General features: G+C 40.1%; 6 protein-coding genes across 6 annotated transcripts; 5 read left to right on the top strand and 1 right to left on the bottom strand.

Annotated features, from left to right (window-relative positions):
• Positions 1 to 107: 107 nt before the first annotated feature.
• Positions 108 to 845, top strand: BEWA_028700 (signal peptide-containing protein; the record flags this gene model as incomplete). Its single annotated transcript, XM_004829629.1, has 1 exon — positions 108 to 845. The coding sequence occupies one exon, from the start codon at positions 108 to 110 to the stop codon at positions 843 to 845; it is 738 nt and encodes a 245-aa protein (XP_004829686.1).
• Positions 846 to 953: 108 nt separating this feature from the next.
• Positions 954 to 1,603, top strand: BEWA_028690 (hypothetical protein; the record flags this gene model as incomplete). Its single annotated transcript, XM_004829628.1, has 3 exons — positions 954 to 987; positions 1,127 to 1,234; positions 1,269 to 1,603. 3 exons carry the CDS (start codon positions 954 to 956, stop codon positions 1,601 to 1,603), a joined length of 477 nt encoding a protein of 158 aa, XP_004829685.1.
• Positions 1,604 to 2,302: 699 nt separating this feature from the next.
• On the top strand, positions 2,303 to 3,082 carry BEWA_028680 (hypothetical protein; the record flags this gene model as incomplete). The annotated part of the gene is made up of 1 exon (XM_004829627.1): positions 2,303 to 3,082. The coding sequence occupies exon 1, from the start codon at positions 2,396 to 2,398 to the stop codon at positions 3,080 to 3,082; it is 687 nt and encodes a 228-aa protein (XP_004829684.1). The 5' UTR covers positions 2,303 to 2,395.
• Positions 3,083 to 4,150: 1,068 nt separating this feature from the next.
• BEWA_028670 (hypothetical protein) lies at positions 4,151 to 4,903 on the top strand (the record flags this gene model as incomplete). The annotated part of the gene is made up of 1 exon (XM_004829626.1): positions 4,151 to 4,903. The coding sequence occupies one exon, from the start codon at positions 4,151 to 4,153 to the stop codon at positions 4,901 to 4,903; it is 753 nt and encodes a 250-aa protein (XP_004829683.1).
• A 1,443-nt stretch (positions 4,904 to 6,346) lies between these two features.
• Positions 6,347 to 9,331, top strand: BEWA_028660 (hypothetical protein; the record flags this gene model as incomplete). The annotated part of the gene is made up of 1 exon (XM_004829625.1): positions 6,347 to 9,331. One exon carries the CDS (start codon positions 6,347 to 6,349, stop codon positions 9,329 to 9,331), a length of 2,985 nt encoding a protein of 994 aa, XP_004829682.1.
• Positions 9,332 to 10,113: 782 nt separating this feature from the next.
• BEWA_028650 (hypothetical protein) lies at positions 10,114 to 12,726 on the bottom strand (the record flags this gene model as incomplete). Its single annotated transcript, XM_004829624.1, has 1 exon — positions 10,114 to 12,726. One exon carries the CDS (start codon positions 12,724 to 12,726, stop codon positions 10,114 to 10,116), a length of 2,613 nt encoding a protein of 870 aa, XP_004829681.1.
• Positions 12,727 to 12,936: the final 210 nt, after the last annotated feature.

Raw genomic sequence — 12,936 nt, 5'->3', positions numbered from 1 at the left:
CCTGAGCTTACTTTATAACTAGCCACTTACAACACTCTCATTTAGACGAACACGAATTACCCATGCTAAAATCACAAGTTGTAGTTTACAAAATTTTCTATAGGAAAATGAGTGGAATCGTCCCTCTAAAATTTTTTCTATTCGTACTTTTTGGCAAGACAATTGCAGCACCATCTTTGGGGAACAAAATTTCAATAAATTTGGACATATCTGGAGATGCTCCAGAACAGGTTGGATCCTTGCCATCGGTGGAATACCCCGGTGCCGTCAACTATTTCATGAAGAGAACCTACTACTTTTCTCATGTAATGGGGTCTATCTCGGATGCTGGAGAGATTATTTTAGAAGACCCTCAGGTTACCAGTAGGCGTGTCCTTGTGCTAACTAGAGAAGATGGTACTAAATATGTCAAAGTTAGTAATAGGTATAAAAATTTCAGAGGTAGATCTAACAGGAAGATTGTAGAGTTTATAAGGAGACCTGTTGATTTCTACTATACCCAAATCTTTAGAGCTCCTTTAAAATTGAATGTTAAAACGTATGATGACGATAGTTTCATAAAGGTTGAAAATGGAGAAACTGGCAAAGTGTTTACTATACGGGATGAATTAAAGGATGAACTAGTGATTGGTGCAGTTAATTATGGAGAATATAATATAAACCATGATATTGAGGGGCTAATGGAAAGGACTGTGAGAGTGGTAGAAGGTAGAGTCGTATACATAATAATTGTCTCCAAATACGTAAACGGGATTGAGTTTGAAATGAAGTACAAGTTTGTAGACGGAAGAATACCTTCGCTATCTCGTTTTTCAATTACCGTCAACATATTGAAATTGAGATGAGTTATTCTCCAAAAAGTGCCTTTCATATATTCTCTGTTCTCGATGGTGATAAGGAACTATGAACATCTTAAAAACACAGCATGAGAAATAACGGCACCTAAAGTTGTGATGTTTGAAACAAGTTGTATGACCTCAAATAAAGGTAGATGTTTTGTGACTTGATATCTGCTTTATAAACAAATGGAAAAAGTGAAATTGCGACTCTATTCCATACCTTTTGCTCTGCCAAATCAATCCCATCTATTACACCTTCCACTAATCCATCTCAATACCTCTTATAGACATAATATTGATTCTTCAGAAAATATTTCTCTCAGAGTATGCTCAACATCTTCACAAGCACGTTTTTGAAACGGACTCTTCATATCCTGTAAAAATTGACTACATTGGTACGTTTTTTTACTCAATAGACATCTTGTACAGTAAATGTTGCTAACGATCCGAGATACATTCAGTATACCTTCTTGTCCGATGCTACAAAAATTCTCGAGGCCACTGAAGATGCAAATAGGCCAATAAATGAGATAATGTCCGACTCACCTGTCGATGAGACATTAGAAAAAAGGGTTGTAGCGGATTTAGCTGCATCTATTGGTCCAGATGACCATGTGGGTAGTCAGAAGGCTCTGGATGGCACCCAAATGGTAACAGATGAATGCAATATAAATGTAGACGCTGAATCAAAGATTAAAAGTAGCAAACCAGTTGACCCAAAAAAGCGAAAAATATCAATTCTCGAATACTTTAAGGCTAAATAATAGTCTCTAAAATTGTACTTTATCTTACTTTTTCACTACATCATCAAGGTTTGACGGTAGACAGTTTCTAGAGTGAATTTTACGGAATTTTTCCTATTTATTATTTGTCACCCAGGTAATTTTAGCGTCTATAGGAATCAGATGAGTTAAAATTCAGATTTTTGTACCATAAAGCCTCAATTATCCCCAAAACAGTGACTCATGCAGTAAAGATGGATTCCTCAAGATTCTTTATTTCTCCTTGTATTTCACTTGATTATCCACAAGGGTGTTGTTTATACCCATTTGCCCTTTAATATGGTGTTACAATGACAATACTGCTCATTTAATCGTGATTTACTCCCTCATCCGTTCCTCTTATAGAGACTCCCTACGGTCGTCTAGTACTCCTTCAGTCGTACGTCCGCGTGTTAATGTAAGTTTTTACTGGCCTCTAGATACTAGAGCATCCAAAATGGTAGTACATGGCGGTGATTTTATTTGCTACACCCTTCCTTGGTAATGAAGGAATCACAAAGGTCAACCCCGAAGAGTATAGTTCTACCCCATGATTATCATTCTTTTTATTCCTGCGATAATTCATCATAATTTGTGCACTAGTCACTCGTTATTCGGTGGAATCTAGGTACTTTTGTAGGATCCAGCCATCACACACTCACATTCACTCTTTTGGCTTGTTATAGTCGTTTGTTCATTTTTGGACTATTACTCACACTCATTCACTTTAAACCATCGTTGGTTTGGCATTTGTATTAGCAGTTCCAGTTTATTCACTATTCACTCACCTGAAAAATGTCTGGAGAAACTCTCGATGTATTTGTTGGCCATCCAACCTGCAAGGCTTTTGATATTCATTTGGATGACGTTCCAACCAGAATATTCGTTGCACAAGGAGCAGATTTCGTCTCTACTGTCTTGGTTGGCTCCGAGACTGTCTGGAAGGGCGCGGAAGGCGAACGTTGCACCTACCTTACAGTCCATTTTGACGGAGCAGAAAGGAATAACGTCCTCATGGTTTACCTCCACAAGGAGAGCGCTGGAAGACCTGAGCATAAACTCTTTAAAAAGGTCGGAGGCGAATGGGTAAACGGTGAAGGATTTGGAGCTTCCCTTGTCGAGCTTAGAGAAAAGGTCGATAAAGTTGCCCACTTTACTCTTGAAGTTGGAGGCGCTCCAGTCACTCAAGCCGACTTTTTTGAAGCCCAGCAATTCAGGGTTCCAACTCGCTTCTTCTTTCCAAAGCTCGGACAGCATGCAGTGGAGGTTACATTCGGCGGAGAAACCGTCTGGAAAGCTGAAGGTGAGAGAGTGTTCCTCTCCAAAATTCACCTCAAGGATGGAGAGCCAGCGTTGCTATACATTCACGGCAAGAAGGAGGACGAGGGATTCTCGTCCGTATGCTTTACTCCAAAGGACGGCAAGTGGGAGAAAATTGAAAGCAAGGAGTATGGCGCCATACTTGCGACCCTAAAGCTTTAATGGACGAGGCAAACCAAGTATCGCAAAGCTGTGTGGACTTTCAGTCTTGCTCATGTACCTCTGCATGCAGGGTCTCCTTGTTGAGCTGTCACTCTTCCAGAATGGAACTCGTTCTGACCTGGAAAATGATGGTTATTGACCGCCAAGGCTATGAGGCATGTAAAGCAATAGATCCTGGACATGTAACACACTTGAGACGTATGAATAACTTTTGGTTTCCAAGTACATGATTAGTCTCTAGATAAAGTTTAATGGTTGCCAGACTAGTTTTGGATGAAAAGGACACTTGCATGTGCATATTTAATCCGTGATGGATGACCATGGGGAAAAAATAAAACGTGGTGAACCTGACTTTCCAGAGATTTACGAGTACGGTAGGAGCAATTGGGTTTTGTGACCAAGACGGCAAGGGTTATGGACGTCTGCCGTGATGCTCATTTGTAGTCCCGTAAGTGATGGGAATTTTTAAGTTGTTTCGCTTGTTATAGTGGCATAAATACTGCAAAGACAGTCTAATAAAATGCCAAATTGGTGAGATTCGAGTGACCTGCAAAGACCAGAATCACTCTATCCTCCAGAGAAACACAACGGCTGAAGAATTTCCATGATAGGCTTCAGACTCTGCTAAACATTTAGAGCAAGTAGAAACTCTGAATTGGTCCTGAAGTAGCAAGTACAGAGGTGGCGTTCTCTGCCGGCATGCTGCATGAAAAAACCTATATAACCCAGAGAGCTAACCAAGAATAAAAGGTTTTGGTCCTTTTGAAGCATATAAATAGCCGAGAAGATTTTAAAACAGCAATAATACGACGGGATTCTTGTAAATGCACTGAGAAGAAACGGAAGAAGAACAAGTACACATCGTCCCCATGGCAAGGTAATCTTCTTCCTTGTCATAATTCGATACTTTTACCACTGTAATGGCAAATTTACACAACATATTGGCGGATTCATCCTTTAGAACCACAAGGCACTCCAACTGTGGTCACAAGAGTAGCCAACGCTCCCATCATTCTACACACTGGTCTCCTCCAACCAACCCCTGCACATCTTCTCTTCCGAGGCATCATGGTGCCATTTTACACTCCAATCGTGCTATCCGTGCTAATCTACCCTCTGGTGGATGGGGGAATTGTCACTTTGGATCTTTCAGCCGAGGTAGATGCCTCCAAGGTCGTGAGATCAGGGTACCGGTCCTGTGGAGTTGCGCACTTTAATTACAAACCAAACATTGATACGCTGATAGTAAAGGTTGTAGACTCTGGAAAAGTCATATGGAAGACGAAGAAGGAAGAGAAATGCTCCTCCCTGTCCATCTTTAGGACATGTGGCACCGCCATTAAAACAAATGAGACCAGGGCTATAGTATATCTCACTGTGAAGAAAAAGAAGGGAGGGATACGCAAACAATATTACCAACTACTTAATGAGGAATGGAAAGTCATTCCATATTTAACCTACTTGGAACTATTTGCTAAAGCTCTTCCTGAACGACAGCTTGATGTTAGCGCCCAATTGGATGTTGAAGTCTTCAAGACAGTCGAACAGGTGTTTTTTGGAGTTCCTGTAGTAATATACATGTCGTTTGATGTATTTAGGATTACCAATCTTCTAGATGGCAACGCTATACTATGGAGAGCAAAGGGCCATGAATCATTAGACTATGTCATAGTACACTTGCATAATGAATCTCCAAAATTTATACAAGCTTTTGTCAAGCTAGACTACAACTACAAGATCATATACTTTGAGAAAAGGGGAGAAACGTGGGCGTTGGTAACCAAGGAAGTCTTTTTTGAACAACTAGAAATATTTGAATGAATGGGTATGCCGTCGATATATCGTACTCGTATCGATGAATCACAGGGGTTTGTACTCGGCAAACAAGTTACAGAGATTGTCTTGGAATTGTTATACCGTACTTTTTACCTACTCATTCCTCCACATTAATACTAGTCTAGACTCTTAGTGGTACACTTGAATCACTGGTCATCCTGGTACTGTACAAGAGGGAGATTGCTGACTCATTAGTAGACTTCTGGAGCACTAGTGTACATAAGAAAAAGACTAGGATCATGGGTCAACAAAATGCAGATATATAAGACTTTAAGCCCAAGTATGACAATTTAGACGTGTATCTTTAATCTTACATAATCTGATACCCCTTCTACTAAAGGTCACTTGGCTGTCGCATTTGAAAATTTTATCAATCGCACAACTTTTAAATGTCTGTAGGAAACACTACGTGACAAACTGAATGCAGTCCTTTATATTTTTGTTAATGATTAAGTTATTCTTTGAGCATGCAGTTCTGTAGCTGCATTTTTGGATCAAGGTAGATTTAGGCATTTCAAGTATGGTATTTAGGTCATTACATTTGGGGAAATTTTGGTAAGTCAACTGTTGTTGAACTTTGATTTTGGTACAGATGCAATTTGATGTCTCAGGTAGCAGTAGGTTAATGTGAATGGAGCGTAGCGGAGTGAGCAATGGCGAACGCAGTCAGCCTGAGCGACTGAAAGATGCTCCATTGCGACAAAAGGGAGCTTAAGCAAGAGTAGGATTCCTCACCCTCTTGGTCCATTGACCAAATAAGCGTTTTGTGGACTCCAACTCTAGGTGTTGACTAAAGGAAGGACACATCTCCTATGGATGAAGTAAAGCAAATGACTTTTGAGTGAACTTTAATACTGATCCTAGATTCTGTTCTTTACAGTCTTGATCCATTCTCATCTAAAATAGGGAACGATGGCCCCCAATTTATCAAGGGAAGAAATCTCCTGGAATGGACAACTTGTACTGCCAAATGTCTAGACTGAGTGATGGCATGGATAAATGAAGTTTATATTGTATTAAGGTTAGAGTAAATGGTTCCTACCTATTTACCACGACTTTATCATTCCTAGGGAATGAGAACGGCAGAGAAATCGCTTTGATCATTTGGCATGATATATAGCGTCTGTTTGGAAAATATCAGCTTCCTTATGCATTTATCTTCTCTAAAATGCACGGAGTAATTGCTATAACCATAATGAGGGGGTAGAGAGACATTGATGAAAAAAATGTAGTACGGCCAGAGGCGTACAGAAAAGTAGCCATGAATGGCCATATGCCCCGTGCATGCACATCTTCCCAGTACAAATGTGAAGTATTCTATCATTTTAAACTGTCATTCATCAAGACACTGCTTTAATAACCACCCATTGCTCCTTGAGGAAAATATCACTGGGCTCTGCAAAACTTTAAAACTTGTACAGAAGTAGGATGATGTTATTCGCCGTATTATACATACTGTCTATAGCTCGTATATGCCATTGTGGAGATGATGACAGGATTGTAGAAGCACAGCCTCAATGTGCGGTCGCCTCTGGAGGTTCATCTCAAGATGGTGCCAGCGCTTTGCTCTCTGCGCAAGCCCTAGACATTTCCGAGTTTGACACAGTTCTATACACTGCCCATTACTACAATGATACTGGGAATGATGTCATATTTGTGGTCCCTCGAGAGGGTGTAGTGGTGAATAAAGTGGTTTACGGAGATACCACAATTTGGACTCCAAGAAGGGGAGAAGAGTTTGGCTATGCCAAAGTATACACAAAGGATGGAGAGAAATGTCTCCTGGGAATTATAAAAAGGAGACCCAAAGGTCCAAACTGCAGATGGTTTGAGAACACCAGAGACGGATGGATTGATTGTGATGATCATGTTGCCAAGATGAAATCTCTTCGGGTACCATCTTCCCGCATCGACACATTCATTATAAATATTGAGGAGGATAGAGATACTGAAGAATGCAGAATATTCGATACGAAATTATTTGGAGCTCAAATGAGACTCTTCTTTGCAAATCCTGGGTTCCTTGCCACGGAAGTAAGGCATAATGGAGTATCCATATGGAAGGCAGAAGATGAAGAAGATAAAATATGTCTATCTTGTAACTTGTACTACGAAAACAGCGCACCATCACTATTGCTTGTTGTTACAAAGGTAGAAGAAAAGGAAGATTATAGCTATTTCCATATGCAAAATAGAGAGTGGAAAGAGATAACTACTCCAGAATTTTATGTCCAGAGAAATAAGCTCATTGCTCAAGATTCCGTGGTCAAAGAGGAGGAAGTAGAAGAGCCTACTCCGCAGAGATCGTGGTGGAGTGGATGTTTGGGAATGTTCACTAGTAGATTGAGAGCAGCTACCAACTGTATGCGCCAGAGGGAAAATCTGAGACTTAAAACTAGGCGACGTAATGATAAATATTCCAAAGAGGAGACCGAGGTAGTAGAAGAGGTAGTAGGTGATCCTGTTGCATCACACAGCCAAGGATATGGAGAGGATAGAATCTCTATGGATGCAGACGATAATGATGAGGATGTTGACATTATCTTTGACCTTCCAAATGATGTGAATAAAATGGATGCTGAAGACAAAGATATAGGGGAGAGAGATGGAGATGAAAATGGGAAGTCAGAGGAACAAACTCAAGAACCTGAAGTACCGGCAGGGCCTACCACAGATGCAGAGGAATCCAAGGTTCTAGCAGATGCTCCAGTGAAGAAGGAAGAGTCTGGAAAAGAGGGTGAGTACGATTACGATTACGACGAGGAAGAATTAGAAGTCCTTGTAGAGACTACATCCGATGATGTAGAGAAGGTGAAACCAACTTCAAATGTAGTTCCTACCAGTGAAAAGTCTACAGAAACTCCTCAGGATGCCTCTACAGAGGTTGTAAGGCCTTTAAGCCCTTTCCTCACCAAAGTAGACACTTCCTTATTTGATCTAGAAGAAGCAGAGGAAGATGTTAAGGTTCTTAAACTCACTCCTAAAGTTGATAAGGTAACTAAAGTCAAGTATGATAATAGGCAGATATGGTCCGGCAAATCTAGAATAGGGTCAGATACTCTTTGCTCCTCTGCTGCCTTATATTTTAGAGAGAAGCCTATTCTAGCTATTATAAGAACGAAGAGTAGTAGTGGTAAGGAGGGTACAGTCTACAAGTACTATGATGGTACTAAATGGCAGAGTTGTAATGAAGAGACTCACGAGAATAATCTTGAGGCATTGAAGGAAGACTGTAGGCCTATTGGTAAGCCTGAAGACAATCCACCTGTTTCCTCTGCTCCTTTGGAACAAGATACCCTGAATATTTCTAGAGTAGATCAATCAAATCTCGAATATTTTGAGTATACACATGATGACAATTTGATTCAACTTATTGCTCCAAAGAAGGGTGTAACAGTTGCAAAAATCGTTAGAGGAAGTGATACTGTATGGACTCCTTCCTCTGGAGAAAAGTTCGAGTACTCCAAGCTATATCTTGATAAGGACAGGAAACTTGTACTCATCTTTGTTGCAAGTACAATTTCTTCAAGGATAGAATACAACTACTTTGCAAAGAATGGAACCAAATGGGAATGTGCAAGAGACTATGCTGAAAAGATGAAGTCTCTAAAGGTTGTTTCATCCAGCAAACCTGACATGTCTATTGACTTAGCCAAGGTGGAGGACACAGATGAATGCAGAGTAGTTAATGTTGAACTCATGAATATACAAACACATTTTCATTTGCCAAAGCTAGGGTACCCTGTCAAGGAAGTAAGGGATGACGAGGATGTTCTGTGGACCTCTGACGGTCCTGGGAGATGCACGGGTTGTGCTGTATACTCCAAGAATGATGTTCGCCTGCTCTCACTTTTTGTAAGAGATGGGAACGAGTTGCATTACAAATACTTTGAGAAAATTGATAGAAAGTGGAACTCCATAGATAATGGTGACTTTAACAATAAGTATAATGATATGAGAAGTGAAACAAGTTATTCATCTGATGTCGCTTCAACGGAATCCAATGAAGTTGCCACTGTAAAGCATGAGGAACAGGATACTGCTGTAATGGATTCTTCTCAGACAGATGCCGATACCCATGAAGATGAAGTTAAACCACTGAGTGACGCAGAGTCTTCTAAAGAAATAACTCCTCCATCAACTCAACATGTAGAACCTAATGAGGAAGCTCCTACAGAATCTCCTGAAGATGTTCAACCTGAGAAGGGACCAGAAGAAGAATCTGGAGATGTAGGACCTTCCGAGTCTGAACCCAGTGACCCTAATGTACCAGAGACTAAAGTAGAAGAACATAAAACTCCGGAAGACGAAGAATACAACGAACCTGAGGCTGATCAGGATGACTCAGACGAAGATGAAGGATCTAACTGTTCTTATTACTCCACTATCTCTCAAGATGTCTGTAAAGAATAGTGCGGATTGTATTTAAATGCGACGGATTGATGATTTCAATTGTAAAGTATGGATCCTGAAAATAATAATGCCACATTGCATGCACAAGTTTATTGGCAGTTTATGCGCTACTAGAGATTTTATTTCTCTACTTATTCCTATTCAAAGTTAAAATTTGCATGTACGGTACAAATGTATGTCACAAGGAAAAAAATGTCAAAGGTTGAGGAACCATATGGAGAGCCTCTGGCAGTGAGGAATGCGGCTTTATACTTGAGGAATGGAAAGATACACTCGTTGAAAATTTCAGGTAAAGGTACTCTACCAAATGAGCCTACTATGCATTATTACAAGAGAAATTTGTTGGAGTTGCATAACAGTGTATGGATTCGGGGTAACAGGTAAACATCTTTGTAGACAGAAACAAGGCTAGGGGCATCAAAAGCCTCTTTAAGGGAACTTACTCCCTAAATAAATCCATATATAGCAAATAATGTAAACACCCGCTGCATATATGTGCTGAATGAATTAACTCTAGTCGATTCTTTCTCTGACTATGTACTGCGTTTAAAGAAATTTGAAATACAACAGGCCTCAATGAGGTCTAAAATCTGCATTCTGATGAGTGTTTGGGATAGTTTCTTCCCTTAAATGGTGTATACCAATTAGCAGATCAACAAATGATAAACTTATGATCCAAATGAATTTTTATCCCGTTTCAGGGTCATTCTATTGTACAAATCATGTCTTACTATTTCCATTATCAACCGTTGGAATTGAGTAGTGATTAGGATATTGTATCATTATCCAGAACCTTTCATTGCATTGAGTCTCACATTAAACTCACTTTTATCCTTGAGCTTATACCAGTCTCCAGCTATCTTCTCATAATATTGGTGCTCAGGAGTTTGACCCTTATTTATGGTAAGCATTAGTATATGGGAACTTCTCTTGGAATACAAACGTATAGACCTAAATTCCTCGCCTTCTGAAAGCTTAATAACTGGTGTCCCATTATTAAGAATGTAGTCTATCTTGAAACCTTCCTTTGGAGAAAAGTCCTTTTGTGTTACTCCACCTCCATAATTCTTATTTTCCTTTACAGATATTTCATCCTCGTCAGGTTTTGAAAGATCTAAAGTGCAATTCGTAGATTTAGATTGAACTTGAGGTTCTGTATCTTCCGTTACATTCTCAGGTTCGTCGGTAGCAATACCTTCATTTGCACTCTCAGCTCTCGGAACAACCTTTGGCTTCTTTGCGGGGGCACCTAAAATCTCAGATGCATACGCATTGACCATATTCTCGGTGTGGTTTTCAGCGTTCTGTTTAGATGTAATTTGTTCAGGAGGTAATAGGGTAAAGGGTGAACCATCATTCCCTGCACCCTCATTTCCAGCAACTCGTTCTTCCCTGATTGCTTTTAGTTTTTCTTCAAATGTTTGACCATCAATATCTTTCCACCGTCCACCAGCTTTCTCAATGCATTTACGCCTCTTTGTATCACCATCCTTTATAAATATGGCAATGATCGTGACTGCGTCTTGTATAAAGGATTTAACTGCTATGCATATTTCTCCTTTAGGTGCAATCCAAAGATTAATCTTTCCGTCTAAAACTGAGGATATATGGTAACCACCCTGTGCAACATATTCTCTGCATGGTAATCCAGTATTGTTGATGTCATTAATGGTTATTTTAGTTCTGTCAGGGTTAGTGATATCCAGTTTGAATGGAGTGGTTGGTTTAGGGGCGTTTGCTTGGGAAGTAACTGGTTTAGTAGTATTTCCAGGAGACGGAGTAGGAGTAATGACAGGCTTACATTTCTCCTTTAGAGTAGTCAGCTTACTATTATGGTCCCTCTCGTTACCCTTCTTCCACTGCTTACCATCATGATGTAGGTATACTTTTACCACCTTTTTCTTATCCTTGAAATCAACAACTGCAAGAGTAGGCTTCTCTCCATCGAGATACAGGACAGCAGAAGAGCACAATTTTTTCTTATCTTCCCATAGTACTTCACCTCCATAAGTGAGCTCATGGGTTTCATCCTTGGCTGTTAGTTTAAGAACTGGGACGTCACCTTCAAGGGATTCCTCAAGATCAAATAGAGAGGTATCTACCTTATCTAGGAAAGGACTTACAGGTTCTTCTGGCTCTTCAGGCTCTCCCCTAATCTCTTTTAGTTTTTTATCATAAGTGTTTATATCCATTTCATGCCATGCTCCATTCTTCTTTTCAAAGTGTTTAGAGTTTGGGCTGCCGTTACAGTCAATATGTAGATAAAGAATTTCTATACCATCCTTAGCATACCCCCTTACAATTCTACACTTTGTGTTTGGATCATCTACCTTCCAGACTTCTACTTCTCCCTCCATAACAGAGGAAATATGATAATTGTCCCTTGGAGAGTATTTCTTGGTCTTTATTTCATTACTATATTGATCATATACAACCACCTTGGATTTGTCTGGATTGGAAAGATTAAGAGGAACGGGTGTTGTTTGCTTAGGAGTAGTAGGAGCCTTAGGGACTTGTGGAGAGACTCCCTTAGGTTCCTCACTAGTCGTATGTAAAGAAGAAAGTTCTTGAGTTAACTCACTAGTGGTCTCTCTCCAAATAGTCTTCTTCTTTGGTCTAGTCTTTCCATACGTTTCTTTCAATATAGTAAGCTTCCTTGTATGTATAGCCTTGTCCTCTTTCCAGCTGCCACCATCCTCATGTAGGAAGATAGTCTGATCCTTTCCATTTTCTTTCTTGCTCAATGTTGCCAGTCTTGGTTTATATTCATCAAGGTAGATTAAAGCTGATAGGAAAAGCGCCTTTTTCCCTCCATCCCATATGGTATTACCTCCATAAACAAGTTTTGTAACTACAGTGTTTGGTTTTGGCGTGCAAGTCAAATAGAATGGACCATCAATAGTGGACTCTCTCACATCAAACAGGGTAGAATCAACCTTGGATTTGTAATCAGCCACAGGAGTGGGCCTAGTACCTTCATTTGATCCTGCCTCTTGACTTTTTGCTTCCCGAATCTTTTGATTAAAGCCTTCCAGTTCGATCTTCTCCCACTTATCACCGACCTTGTTAAAACGCTTAATATCTAGGGTGTCATTATTATTGACAACCCACAAAGCAACGAGTCTTGTCTCGCCCTTGGAGTGAAACTGTATGCTTTTACACCCATCCTTATGGATCCATCGGGACTTCCATAGGTCTTTATCTCCATCTTTAACCTTGTTTATACGAAATCCCTTCCTTGGAGTGTACTTCTTGATCTCTAGTCCGGAGTCTTCACGAACATCAAGTGTTACCTGAAAGATGTCTGGTTCCAACAGGTGAAAGGTAATCTTCTTTTTTGTAGACCTGACTAGCTTGATTAACAAGATTATATAAAGCAGTGAGAATAATCTCATCCTCGCCCTGAAGGTCTCGAAGATCAAAGTGAAGATACTCTAATCATTCTGGGGTATGCAGGAATGCATTCTTCCGTCTACCAAAGAGACTAATTTCATGAAAATTATCCCATGTGTAATAAAGGAAGAAGTGGGTGGTATATATGGGAACGTATTCCGCTGTTTATACCTGGACATTGCAAAGAATGGACCGAGTTCCTACTTGCATAG

The sequence above is a fragment of the Theileria equi genome, chromosome 1 (assembly GCF_000342415.1).
Source record: "Theileria equi strain WA chromosome 1, complete sequence".
Classification (NCBI taxonomy): Eukaryota; Apicomplexa; class Aconoidasida; order Piroplasmida; family Theileriidae; genus Theileria; species Theileria equi.
This window is presented reverse-complemented; position numbering and strand designations above follow the sequence as displayed.